The sequence below is a fragment of the Sinocyclocheilus rhinocerous genome, unplaced genomic scaffold (genome assembly GCF_001515625.1).
Source record: "Sinocyclocheilus rhinocerous isolate Xijiao unplaced genomic scaffold, SAMN03320098_v1.1 scaffold775, whole genome shotgun sequence".
In the NCBI taxonomy this organism is placed as follows: Eukaryota; Metazoa; Chordata; class Actinopteri; order Cypriniformes; family Cyprinidae; genus Sinocyclocheilus; species Sinocyclocheilus rhinocerous.
The window spans coordinates 474256-488721 of NW_015645553.1; the positions used below are offsets into that span (position 1 = coordinate 474256).

Genomic DNA, 14466 nt, shown 5'->3' on the forward strand with positions numbered 1-14466 from the left:
TTTTATTATTATGATTTTTTGCTCCAGAAGCAATAATTATTATTATTATTATTATTATCAATGTTGAAAACAGTTGTGATACTTCACATATGTGTGGGGAAAAATGGTTAATATGGAGACTTTCAAAAACATAAAAAATGTAAAAATTCTTACCGGTCCCATATATTTGACCGGTAGTGTATATTAGACATATATATTATACTTTTTTTGTATTAAAATGTATATTAAGCCTAAGAAAAATAGAAGTAACTTTAAAAGGGATACATCCTGACAGACATTTTGAGCATAGAATACAACTGATGACTACTTGCAATAAAATATTTTACACTCTTGTGTTTTAATGATATGTATTTTTTGTAGGAATTAGTTTATTTTTGTTGTTTTTATTGATCAGGATGGCAGATCAGCATTACATATCGCTGCAGCTCACTCCAAAGACGAGATCGTCAAACTACTGGCCAGAAAAACTGATCCCAATTTACCAGCAGGGGTGAGATGTTCAGTTCACTTTTATCTTCACATAATCATATTCAGCTCATATTGAGATATGTGTTTCTTTGAGGGGTAAAAGACCAAACAAATTGGTACAAATGTTCCTAATAGTTTAATGTTGACATGCATGGATTATTTAATTGCATTAAAAATTTAACTAAAAGTCAATCAAACGTCTGTTTCGTACCTTTAATCACACATTTCGTACCGTTGCACATTTTTAATAATGTAAATCACAATATAACAGTAGAACAGTCTTTTAATGTGATTATTCATTGACCTCTGAATGCATTTTGTGTGTAAATCTCATGAAGTTAAATAGTGTACTCCATGTATGTCAAAGAATAGCTCAGTATTAAAATGTCCAAAAACACATGAATTCTCACATTGATTTCATTGAATTCTCATTCATGTTTAGCCCAGTGATCAGTTGCCCCTGCACTACGCAGCGTCTCGACCCACCGGAGGACTTGGAGTTGTGCAGACTCTGCTCAAGTTCAGCAGCAAAGATGCTCGTCTTATACCAGACAAGGTACAAAAGCATTGATCACGCTTATTGATTAATTATATGAGAAAAATGTGCCCTCCAGAAGCTTGCGTTCTGCAAGTGAACGGCGCTTTATAGTGCCATCGCAAAGAAGCACAAAATCACTTTCACCTTAATTGTTCCCTCCTGGTGGAATGACCTGCCCAACTCAATCCGAGCAGCTGAGTCCTTAGCCATCTTCAACAAACTCCTAAACACATCTCTTCCATCTACACTTGACCCTCCAACACTAGCACTCTTTATTATATTTCTATTCTATCTACTTGTTTTTTCTATTTCTTTATTAAAATATCTTGACCCTCTAACACTTGCACTCTCAATTCTATTTCTATTCTATCTGCTTGTTTTTTATTTATTAAAAAACTTGACACTCTAAAAATAGCACTATCTATTATAATTCTATTCTATCTACTTGTTTTCTTTTTAATTATTAAAAAATTGACTAACAATAGCACTCTCTATTTTATTTATATTCTTTCTACTCATTTACTTTTTATTTATTAAAAAACTTGATGCTAACAAAAGCACTCTATTCTATTTCTATTCTATCTTGTTGTTTTCTATTCATTTATTAAAAACTCCCTCTAACACTAGCATGCTCAGTTCTATTTCTATTCTATCTGCTTGTTTTCTTTTTATTTATTAAAAGACAAGAAAAAAATCAACCCTCTAACAGTAGCACTCTCTGTTCTATTTCTATTCTATCTACTTGTTTTCTTTTTATTTATAAAAATAAACTTGACCCTCTAACACTAGCGTTCTCTATCCTTTTTCTAGTTTATCTACTTGTTATTAAAAAAAATGGCACTGCATTAGACTTTCCGGGACTTGTCACAACACTTACATATTACTGCTCTTTTGTTGGTTTTGATTGCATCTATTGTCCTCATTTGTAAGTTGCTTTGGATAAAAGTAGGGCTGCCCTCGACTAAGGTTTTTTCTGGTCGACTAGTAGTCGTTCATTTGAAGCATTAGTCGACTAATCGCACGTTTATTAATAAACCATTTAAATCATTATATTGGGCCTTTAATTGCCTACATAGCCTAATAAACACTCAAGTGCACGTATAAAGCTTGCTACAGCGCACTGGCAGAAGTAATGATTATGAATGTGTCAGGGAAAAACAGTAAGGAGACTGCATTAACATTTTAATAATTTGATAAACTAGTGCTTTCTTTGTTTTCAGCTTCAGAGATGAAGTCGGCGAAACCGACTCGTCATCTCCGTAGTAGTGATGCGCCTGTGTGCATGTTTCATTCGGATTACATAATTTGAGAATTTGTTTTCCGTAGAGTCTTTACAGATTCAAAAGATGTATTACTTTTATGTGTATGACCAAAAATGACGGAGTAAAGTGAGCGCTACTGTTTAGCTTCCACACTTCACACAGACACTTGAATAGCACACATTTCTCTAGATTAACATTAGATTGAGCGGCCATGTAAAGTTGCAAATACTTACATATTTCAGATGATAAGCCATATTTGAGGTCGATGAATGATTGGCGAGCGTTTGGATGTCCTGCCCGAGTACTGTATTACCAAAGACTAGCCGTTAACGATCTGTCCGTCACGGACTGCGCGACTTCGCCTGTGAAATTTTTTTTTTGCGACTAATAAAATTTTGGTCGACCAAGCTTCTTCTGGTCGACTAAGGATTAGTCGATTATTAGGGGGCAGCCCTAGACAAAAGCATCTACTAAATGACTAAATGTAAAAATTACAATTAGTTCATTAAAACCAGGATATTTACTACAATGGGCAGATTATGTGGTGTTGTCATATGATTGTAATTGTTGGATACAGCTGAGAAGTAGATGTTCTTCATTACGAGATCAAATGTTCCCTGCCGTTTTCCTCTTTGTCCAGGATGGCTGCCTTCCGCTGCTGCTGGCTGTCGAAGCTGGGAATGTTGTGATTGTTCGGGAACTCCTCTCTGGCCAATCCGAGCCGCAGCTCAGAGCCATGAAGGCAGTAAGCATCCCATGACCTTCGAAACCTGAAGATTGCATTCATACAATCGAATCAAGTTATTTTGTTGTTATTTAAGTCAAATAAGTAACCGTAATGCAAAACAACTTGTTAATATTATTTTCGAATGCCGTTTGTGAAGTTAACAAACATGTTCTCAGTTATAGCATAATGTACTGTAATTTAGGATTAATCAAATAAAAAAAGTTCTGAATAGGAAACTCTGATCATAAAACTGCAATGGTTCACTTTCAGTTTTTCACTTTCAGAGTTTTACCACATTTGTTGATTTAGTTGGTTTTAAGTGTCATCAGTGGAAATTTAGCACTCATCTCTTACTCAAAACGAAGCTCTCTAGTTCTTAAATAGGTCAGTTCACTTTTCTTTGTCTAGATCTATTAAGCTGTTCAAAAATACATTAAAATGCAGCTCATATGGAAAATGGCTCGTGTAAATTCTATTTCTTGAAATTCTAATCGTTTTATTTTTTCCTTAGAAATAAGCAGTGAGATAATGTTGTTTTACAGTATTATTAATATTTTAAAAACCTTTTGTTCACCAAATCAAAGTCAGCTTGATACCTCCAATATCCAGGAAGCTACTTGACATTTTAAGAGTCATTAAGTTATTTTTTATTTTTTTTTAGTGTCACAAATACTATTAGAGTTTTTGTTAATTGTTAATTTGAATTAATTCAGTTTTATATATTTTTTGCCCTCACATTTAACTTTATACTGTATTGTTTTTATTAATTTTTATTTATTAGTTTTAGTTTATTTAGTATTATTTGTTTTAGTACCTCAGGTTAAACAAAAATGAGAAATATTGTCTTGGCAACTAGCTGAAGTAAAATCTGATTAAATTTATTTTATTTTATTTTTTATTTCAGTTAAAAGTGACATATCATGAAAATCTGACTTTTTCCGTGTTTAAGTGCTATAATCGGGTCCCCGGTGCATCTGCCAACCCACAAAACGTGAAAAAAACAACCCAGTAACATTGCTTTGATAAGCAAGTTTGTTAAAAAACGAGCTGCTCCAATTTCGCTCCCCCGTGACGTAGAAAGGGGACCTTATTATAATATTACCGCCCCTTGATCTGCACGTTTCCACCCATGGTGCCGCCATTGTGTTTTTGCAAGGGACAAAGGTGTACCAGTTCTAATGCCATGGCGAAAGTTCAAGCAAAGCATGCTAACTATTCTGTCTTTGGCTGCACAGGCGAGCACAGAACACTATTTAGAGTTCCAGCCTCAGAGGAGATAAGAGAGCAGTGGATTTATTGATTTATTTACTGTATATTACACTGCTTCCACACAGATCTAAAATAAACATGTGATTTCTTTCCCAGCTGTTTACCTTAACAGACATAACCGACTGTTTTTGTAACTCGTGTGTTTTTAACAAAAACTTGTGTGTATTTGACAGTTTTAAGTGCAATTAGACATGAAAGAGAACTTCGTTTAGTACTCACATGCCGTGTGACAGACGCTTTCTTTGCAAATGCTTCGGATTTGTGCGCTCAGAAAACTATATCAGAAGTTTAAACTGATATGGTTTATAACGCATGATTTCAGTGCGATAGACATGATAATCAAAATCAAACAAATGTTTTTGTCAGAGTATCTGAGTTATGAGCTGTAAAGGCACAGCCCTTTTTTGTAAAAGGGGGCAGGGACCAGCAGCTCAAAATAGGCATTTTCAAAATGATTTAATAAATGGGATATTTTGAGCTGAAACTTCACAGACACATTCTGGGGACACCTGAGACTTGCATTACATATTCTAAAAAGGGGCATAATGAGTCTCCTTTAACCTTTATTTTATTATTTTATTGTATTTTTTTTATGGTTTTAGTTTAGTTGACGATTATAACCCTGCATCAAACCCAGAATCAATACCACTGTAGTCTCAAAATCGTGATTGGCCATTGTTTTGAAACCATATGACCCAATTTTGCATCTCAGCATGATGTATCTGGTTTGCATTCTGATGATTGAATTGTGTTTCCAGGCAAACGGCGACACTGTGCTTCACATCTGCTGCAGACGGAAAGATGTTGAGATGGCCAAAGTTCTGGTGGAGTTTGGGGTGAATCCGGACTCTCAGAATGTAAGAATCTCTCTCACTCACTCACTCACTCACTCACTCACTCACTCACTCACTCACACACACACACAAACAACAAGCAAAGACATGCTCAAAGGGCTTCTCTGTTGTTGACTTGTCCGGTTCTTTGAGTCTGTGTCCTGTTGGCCATTGACCTTTGATTGATGGACAGATGATTTTACCAAACCGGTTGAACATCAAGGCTTTCAGAGATGGTTTTGTGACTGTTTTTAGTTTAAAGCAAGTCATAAGTTATTAATTGTAGATGTTCTGAGATCTGTTTAGTTTGAGTAATGGTTCACATCAGGCCAATAGCGAAACAGTGTTATTTTAGAAGAAATTATATTCTGTAACATTATAGTTTTCGTGAATTTTGAATTGTATTTTATTTTTATATTTTACAGTATGTTTTCACTTTAATTTCAGTTAGATTTTTAGTCATTTTATTATGTGTTTTTGTATTTGTTTTTATAAATTTTTTAATTCAGTATGTCTATATATTATTTATTAATTTCTAATTATTAGTTTGTTATTTTAGTACTAAAACTTTAGTTGACACATTTCTCGTTTTTTAAATTTTTTTAAATATATATTTCAGTTATTGTATATTTATTTCCAGAATCAAAAATTATATATTTTTTTTATGGTTTTAGTTTTAGTTAATAAACTTAGGGAACGCAAAAGTCTTTTTTTCGTGTTACTGATTCAAGTGGACTTTTGGAGAAGTCATTAGCCTGAGGATTCACATACTTTTGAATGGAAACATTATAATTTGTGTAATTTGTGTTTAAGCAGATTATGTTTGTCTAATGATGTGACTTAATTGAAGATTAGATCAAATCTAGACATTATTTTCCTTGCAACTGCATTCCAGGTTTCTGTTATACAAGTTAGCTTGTGAAGTTTCCACCATTATTATACAGTCGATTAACCAGAATGTGAGAGCCAGGAACAGAATAAAAGAACAGATTTGATCTCACTGAGAGCTTTAATAAGAAAAGACACAAGGCAATGGCAGAAGTGTGGACGGAGTTAATGGACAGAAGTGAGATAATGGATTTTGGAGGCGTTTTGAGTAAGGAAAAGGCAGATTTTGTACCCAAGGGACTTGTTGACATTTTTGGCCCCTTTTGATTGCTCACCAATTCTGTCTCCCCGCTAATGGTGCTTTCTTCCCCCCAGGGAAGGGAAGGAAGGGGAAGAAAATCTCAAAAACATCCGTGACAATTATCCCTGTGTAAATGGAGATAGACGGTGTGATTGCTGATCACTTTAGCCACATCCTGTGCAGATAACGTGTGTTATTTTACTACTAGTTATATGCTATTGTAGTTATTTATTGATTTATTTTAAATTTTGAATTACTTGTTATTTTTACACTTTCAGTTTTCATTTTAATTGATTTTTTAGTAATTTTGTTAAGGGCTTCATAGTGTTATTAAAGTTAACTACTTTAAAATACAATAAAATAAAATAAAAACAAAAAACTTCAGCTAGTTGCCCAGGAAACATTCCGTTTAGTTCAATTTAGTACATAAAATTAATGTTTTAATTGTATTATACTGTATTCATGTGCATTACAGTCATTTTGCGTAATTTTATTAAGTACCTACAGTTTCTAGTACCCAGGAATTATTTTTAATTATTTGGCATTTGATTAAAAATAGTAACAAAAAAATTTATTTGTAATACATTTTAAATAATTATTAAAATGACAATTAATAAATATAATTGTAATTGTATTATAGCTGGCTCTATTCCTGTGCATTACAGTAATTTTGAGTAATTTTATGAATTACCTAGAATTACTTTAGGAATTAAAAAAAAATTACTGTAATAAAATAAAATAATAATAAAATAAAAAATACTGTTAAATCAAATGTGAGGATAAAAACCACTGAAGGATGTGAGGATGAAAACTGCTCATTTGATAGGCCCAGAAGTCGTGAATATTAAAGGACATGTCGACATATTTGTTCATATTTTTTTAGTTTTGTTGACAATGACACTTTTGCTAACATGAGATGCTTGAGGAGTGGGTTATATTTTCTAAAGCATAGTGAAAATGAGTTGCACACAAAAATCTTCATCCTTGAACTGTCAGGAAAGAAGCCAACCTACTCTGTCACTGAGCGTTACCTTTAAAGTCTGCTGTGACAGCTGGGATTGCTTCTGGAGCGGTCTGGAGTTTTCTGTGAGGCTTGGAAACGAGTGAAGAGTGAGTTTGAAGGGTGGATGGAGGAAAATGTTTGTCCTGTTAAAGGTCAGGGACGGATGAACAGACAGCACTTATGGATGATTATTTGCATCATAATATTGCTCCACACCAGGGTTATTATAGATAACTTAAACCATAAAATAAACCTTTGTTACTTGAAATAAACTTTTACTGAAATAAAATAAAAAATAACAAGCTTATTTTATTCCAGCTAGTTCTCCAGGCAACATTGATGTACTAAAGTAACTTTAACTGAAATACATTTAATAAAAACACTTTAAAAAACTGAACAACAAAGTTACCAAAATTTTAGAAAAAATTTAATGAAAACAAAAAATGTAAAACCAAAAACTACTTCAAAATATTAATAAAAACTATAATAGTATCCCATTACATCCCAACATTAAAAAAAATGAAAATGAGAAATGTTGCCTAGATAACTAACTAAAATAAATGTTATAATGTAAATGATAATAACCCTGGTAGGGACTGAATTGGTAGTTGATTTGGATCCAAATCGAAGAAAGCACAGATTGAGTTTCAGATTCACGTTTAAGTGCTTTCTGATCAGTTATTCATCATTCATTAGAGAGTGTCCGGGTGCTTCATCTTCATAAGGTGGACACACACACACACACACACACACACACACATTTAGTGCTATGACAAGCCAGTTAGCCTAAAGCCGCGGTCACACTAGACCTTTCGTTCCATTGGATTTTGGAGGCGTTTTGATTAAGGAAAAGGCAGATTTTGTACCCAAGGCACTTGTTGACATTTTTGGCCCCTTTTGATTGCTCACCAATTCTGTCTCCCTGTTAATGGTGCTTTCTTACCCCCAGGGAAGGAAAGGAAGGGGAAGAAAATCTCAAAAACATCCGTGACAATTATCCCTGTGTAAATGGAGATAGACGGTGTGATTGCTGATCACTTTAGCCACATCCTGTGCAGATAACGTGTTTTATTTTACTACTAGTTATATGCTATTGTAGTTATTTATTGATTTATTTTAAATTTTGAATTACTTGTTATTTTTACACTTTCAGTTTTCATTTTAATTGATTTTTTAGTAATTTTGTTAAGGGCTTCATAGTGTTATTAAAGTTAACTACTTTAAAATACAATAAAATAAAATAAAAACAAAAAACTTTAGCTAGTTGCCCAGGAAACATTCCGTTTAGTTTAATTTTATGTAGTAAATTGATGTTTTAATTGTATTATACTGTATTCATGTTCATTACAGTCATTTTGCGTAATTTTATTAAGTACCTACAGTTTCTAGTACCCAGGAATTATTTTAAATTATTTGTCATTTGATTAAAAATAGTAACAAAAAAATTAATTTGTAATAAATTTTACATAATTATTCAAATGACAATTAATAAATATAATTGTAATTTTATTAATTATTCAAATGACAATTAATAAATATAATTGTAATTTTATTATAGCTGGCTCTATTCCTGTGCATTACAGTAATTTTGAGTAATTTTATTAATTACCTAGAATTACTTTAGGAATTTAAAAAATATTTAAAAAATTACTGTAATAAAATAAAAAATACTGTTAAATCAAATGTGAGGATAAAAACCACTGAAGGATGTGAGGATGAAAACTGCTCATTTGATAGGACCAGAAGTCATGAATATTAAAGGACCTGTCGACATATTTGTTCATATTTTTTTAGTTTTGTTGGAGACATAATGACACTTTTGCTAACATGAGATGCTTGAGGAGTGGGTTATATTTTCTAAAGCATAGTGAAAATGAGTTACACTCAATCTGTGCTTTCTTCGATTTGGATCCAAATCAAAGAAGATCAGCCTTCCTGATAAAGTTCGGGGTTCAGACACACTCTCTCTGTTTAAATCTAGATTAAAGACACATCTCTTTGGCCAAGCATTCAAATAATGCATCTCATAATCTTGTACTGCAGTTATATCTAATCAAATGCACATTATTATTCTTTAGTTTGGGTTAAACAAATCAATTTTGCTTGGTTGGAACAGCAGCTAAGCTAAAATAGAAATAGAATAGAGAGTGCTGGTGTTAGAGTGTCAATTTTTTAAATAGATAAAAATAAAACAAGTAGATAGAATAGAAATAGAATAGAGAGTGCTAGTGTTAGAGGGTCCATTTTTTAAATAAATAAAAAGAAAACAAGTAGATATAATATAAATAGAATAGAGAGTGCTAGTGTTGGAGGTTCAAGTGTAGATGGAAGAGATGTGTTTCTTGAAGATGGCTGAGGACTCAGCTGCTTGGATTGAGTTGGGCAGGTCATTCCACCAGGAGGGAACAGTGAATGTAAAAGTCTGTGAAAGTGATTTAGTGCCTCTTTGGGATGGCACAATAATACGCCATTCACTTGCAGAATGCAAGTTTCTAGAGGGCACATAACTCTGAAGTAGTATATTTAGGTAAAGGGGTGCAAAGCCAGTGGTGGTTTTGTAGGCAAACATCAATGCCTTGAATATTATGCAACAGCTATTGGTAACCTGGAGAGCAATAAGAAGAAACTGAGGTTTGCTAATAACATGTGAGTCAATGTTGTGCTGCTGTTTGAAATACAAACATTGTGTTTCCATTTCTGTGCGATTTCTCTTAACTGGAATGGACAGAGTGGTGTTGAGGTAATTACCCATGATGCCTTGTTTGTTTACAGAATGAATGGCAGACTCCTCTGCACATCGCTGCTCTGGAAGGAGACGAGAACATGCTGAAGTTTTTATACCACTGCAAGGCCAGTCCCAACATCTTAGACAAGGTGAGACTGAAAACATTATATTATTATGTTTATATATAACTGAACAGCCAATTCGGTAATAAAGACTGCATGTTTATCTATAAGGATTCCCAAATGTTATTGTCAGCCGAACCCCTTTGATCTATATATTAATATTATATAATACAATATACAGCTCTGAAAAAATTAAGAGACCTCTTGAAAATTCTCTGGATTTACTGAATCTGATAGGTATGGGTTTGAGTAAAATGTTAATATTTGTTTTATTCTATAAGGGTCTGATAACATTTCTTCCAAATTTCAAATAAAAATATTTAATTTAGAGCATTTTTATTGCATAAATGACAATTGGTCAAAATAACAAATGTGTTAATTTGTTGTGATTGAAAATCGGGGTTATTCCCCCAAATATTGATTTCTTAACTCTTCTGAAGTTAAAGCATTGGTATGGTAAACATGTCGGAAAACATGGCATCTTTTTTGTTTTTGTTTTTGACCAAATGTCAAAAAATGCTTTAAATGACAACATTTTTATTTAAAATTTGGGAGAAATGTCATCAGTAATTTGCAGAAGAAGAAAAATATATATATTTTTCAGTAAGTGTTTTTTAAATGTTTATTTTGCTATTTACATTTTTAATTATTAAATTTTTAGTAAGCATTTTATTTTTATTGTTATTTAACATGTTAACATTTATTTAATTTAACATGTAAACATTTTTTTTTACATATTTGTCATTTTAATTCATTTTCAATTATTTATTTAATTTTTTAATATTACATTTTTGTGATTGAATGAGTTTTATTTTGATTTATTGTTTTATTTTATAATTTTATAATTTTCAGTGTTTTTTACAATTATTTATTTTAATTTTACATTTTTTATGATTAATTTTCAGTATGCATTTTATTTTTATTATTTTTATTTTACATTTTAATGTGATATTTTTAGTAAGTGTTCTATTTCCATTTTTTGTTTTGAATTTTTGAATATTTTTATGATTGAATTAATTTTCAATTAGTGTTTTATTGTTTTTTAATTGTTTAATTACATTTTTATGTCTCTGTTGTTGTTTTTTTTTAATCTCTTGTTCTCCTCTGTTTCAGATGGACAGATCTCCTCTACACATCGCCGCAGAGCGGGGACACACCAGTGCAGTCGAGATCCTCACCGAGAAGTTCAGGTCATGTGTGTTAGCAAGAACAAAGGTGATCTGCTTTCAAATCATTTATTATTACTTAAATGCAAAAATAAAGTCTCAATTAAGTTTAAACTTGATCAATTGAAACTTAAATAAATGCCTAAGAAAAACAGACACAAATGAGTCAATCATCTTAAACTAAGTGTACGGAGGTATAAAATGAAGGAGGAGCAGCTGAGATCATTTGATGAGAAATATTTGAATCCATATTGAGATCTCTGATTTGTGATTGCAGACTTTGAGTGCAAATTTGAGCACAGTGTTGTATTCTGTGAAGATGTTTCTAGTGAATCTCCCGTATGATCCCGTACAGGACGGCAACACACTTTTGCATATCGCATCTCAATGTGGTCACCCTGCAACCGCTCTCACGCTACTGAGGAAAGGCGTCTCGCTGCACATGCCCAACAAGGTACTAAACACATCTGTGAAATTAGTTTATTGGTAGACTGATTATTACAAGTTTGAAGATTGGATTAGATCTTGAAAATTGTTTGTTCAAAAGAAGAGAATGGTTTCTGAAGGTTTCTTTAGGTTTTGATTCTGGATCAGACCTTCAGTATTTGTTGTTCAAAACTGCTTAATAAGATTAAAATAAGAAAACATTATTGGAGTAAGTTTTACAAGAAAATACAATTTCAGACTTTCTGCTTCAATATGTCATGTTTAATTCAGTGTTAACTTGCAGTTTCTTTGTAATAATTTCTAAATTTACTAGCAATTTCTGAAAGAAAATTGTTTAAAAAATGTAAATCCTACATGATTTTAATTTTAGTGTTATTTATATACTATTATACAGGTGCATCTCAATAAATTAGAATGTTGTGGAAAAGTGTTTCTAATTTGTTGGTGGGTTTTTGTTAAATGTGAGCCAAAATCACAATTAAAAGAACCAAAGACTTAAACTACTTCAGTCTGTGTGCATTGAATTTATTTAATACACGAGTTTCACAATTTGAGTTGAATTACTGAAATAAATGAACTTTTCCACGACATTCTAATTTATTGAGATGCACCTGTAGTAGTAATTAATATTTCGAATTGGCGGATTCAGGGATTTTAGGAACAAAATGAAATTATGCAAACAAGCATTACAGTGATAAAGTAGATAAGAAAAAAATAAAACATTTACAATAATAATCCCCCAAACAACTGTCAATATCAAGCAAAAAATAATATATTTAATTCAAAAAATTATTTATATAAAAAAAAAAAAGTTAAGTCAAATTTAAATTTAAGAATATATTTTAATATTCAGTATATTACATATATTGTAATTATCACTGTATATTAATTTCAGGGATACAATGAGCCAGTCAAAAGTGGTTTCTTACAATTGCATGTATATTTGTTCATTTTTATTTATTTGTTGTGGGTCAGATAAGAAATCTCACTGTTTAAAGAAACTGAAAATAGAAGGGGATATTTATATTATTTTATTGTGCTGTTTCTGTCAAATTAAAGCACTTAATGTGGCATAATGCTGATTGTTCTGCCTAATGTTCATTATATATCTAGTAGCCTATATTTTTATATGTGACCCTATTTAAAGCTCTGCTAATCCAAATTTGATCATCTGAAAAAGTATTTTTGGATCAGAATGATGCAATCCAATGCTGTTTTGAAAAATTCCCATAGTGCAAAATTACAATGCACCAAAGTTGCATTAGAGATTTGCATTGTATATTTTTATATATTTTTGCAAATGCAGTGCATGATATACTTTGTTCTAAACTGAATTCCTTGCATTATAGGACTTCCAAATCTTGTTTTATTTTATAACTATTTAGATCTTGTTTTCAGGTTTGGTTGTGACTAATCTTATTTCTATAATGTGTTCTTGTGCGTGTTTGGATGTTGTGTGATGTTGTGCAGTCAGGGGCGGTTTGTCTTCACGCAGCGGCTAAGAGAGGACACACGACTGTAGTGAAGGCTCTGCTCCAGAAGGGGGCGCATGTGGACGCCACGGCTAAAGATGGACAGACGGCGCTTCACATCGCGGTGGAGAACTGCAAGCCGCAGGTGGTGCAGATGCTGCTGGGATTCGGGGCAAATGTGCAGCTCAGAGGAGGAAAGGTAAAAACGGATCCTGTACGGATCTGATTTATCATGAAGACATTTCCAGCAGAGTTCAGTGAGGAGTTATTTAAAAGAATCATCATAACTACATTTAAATAAAAAGAGGTAATGCTTTACAATAAGTCCTCATTAGTTCATACATTAACTTACAATGATACATTTGTAACAATACATTTGTTACAGTATCTATATATTAACTGTTCATTATTAGTTTGCATTAGCTCAGATTCATTAAATAATATTAACAGATACAACTTTTGATTTTAATAATGCAATAGTCAGGTTTATTATTTAGTTAGTTGCTAATACAGCATTTCTTATGTTAATTTAGTTTAACTACTAAAATAACTGAAACTTAAACTGAAATAAAAATTAATAAACATTTTGTAGACGCATGAAGAAAAAATACTAAACTAAAAAAAACACTAAACAACCAAACCATAAAAATAATTTCCGTTACTTGAAATAAAATAAGTGTTAACTGAAATAAAATATAATATTAATAAATTAAATAAAATATAGATTTATTTTATTTCAGGTAGTTGAGCAACATTTCACACTGATGTACTAAAATAGCAAACTAAAACTGTGTCAGGATTGGACCTGTTTAGTCATGTGTTTCAGTTCCTGTTTTGCCTCATTTGGTCATGTTCCTGTCCTCGTTTAGTTTGATTACGTTCCATTGATGTCACCTGTGTTCCCCAATCATCCCCTGTATAAAAGTCCGAGGGTGCGTCTGAAATCGCATACTGCTTAGTAGGTACTACATTTTGAATTTGAACGTACTACTCGACCGTTAAAAAAGTACGTTCTATATAGTATGAATGAGAGTAGTATGAATGGAATTCGGACGTACTACATCCGCCATGTTGATGTTGTCACGTGACATGCGTCTTCACAACAGCACCAAAATTTAAAGAGCCCTCACTACTGCGCGAACATCAGCAGTGTTTCACGTAATTCTTACCGCTTTCATCGGCGTTTAAACGTTGATTGGATCAACAGCTCAGAGGAGGCGTCGGTCAGCTGCTCGCAGATCACAGATTTTTTAGGATTACTGATAAACAACTGTCATTTGATTTGTATTATTTGTATTTATTTAT

The 14466-nt window shown here is 32.2% G+C and overlaps 1 protein-coding gene across 1 annotated transcript in view; it reads left to right on the top strand.

Annotated features, from left to right (window-relative positions):
• LOC107706577 (serine/threonine-protein phosphatase 6 regulatory ankyrin repeat subunit C-like) overlaps nt 1–14466 on the top strand; it is a 51296-nt gene that overhangs the window by 12470 nt on the left and 24360 nt on the right. Inside the window, exons 3-10 of the mRNA XM_016510334.1 lie at nt 395–490; nt 911–1024; nt 2909–3013; nt 5023–5121; nt 10002–10103; nt 11190–11291; nt 11598–11696; nt 13160–13360. Of these exons, the coding sequence (XP_016365820.1) occupies nt 395–490; nt 911–1024; nt 2909–3013; nt 5023–5121; nt 10002–10103; nt 11190–11291; nt 11598–11696; nt 13160–13360 (918 nt within the window). The remainder of the gene's footprint in view (nt 1–394; nt 491–910; nt 1025–2908; nt 3014–5022; nt 5122–10001; nt 10104–11189; nt 11292–11597; nt 11697–13159; nt 13361–14466) is intronic.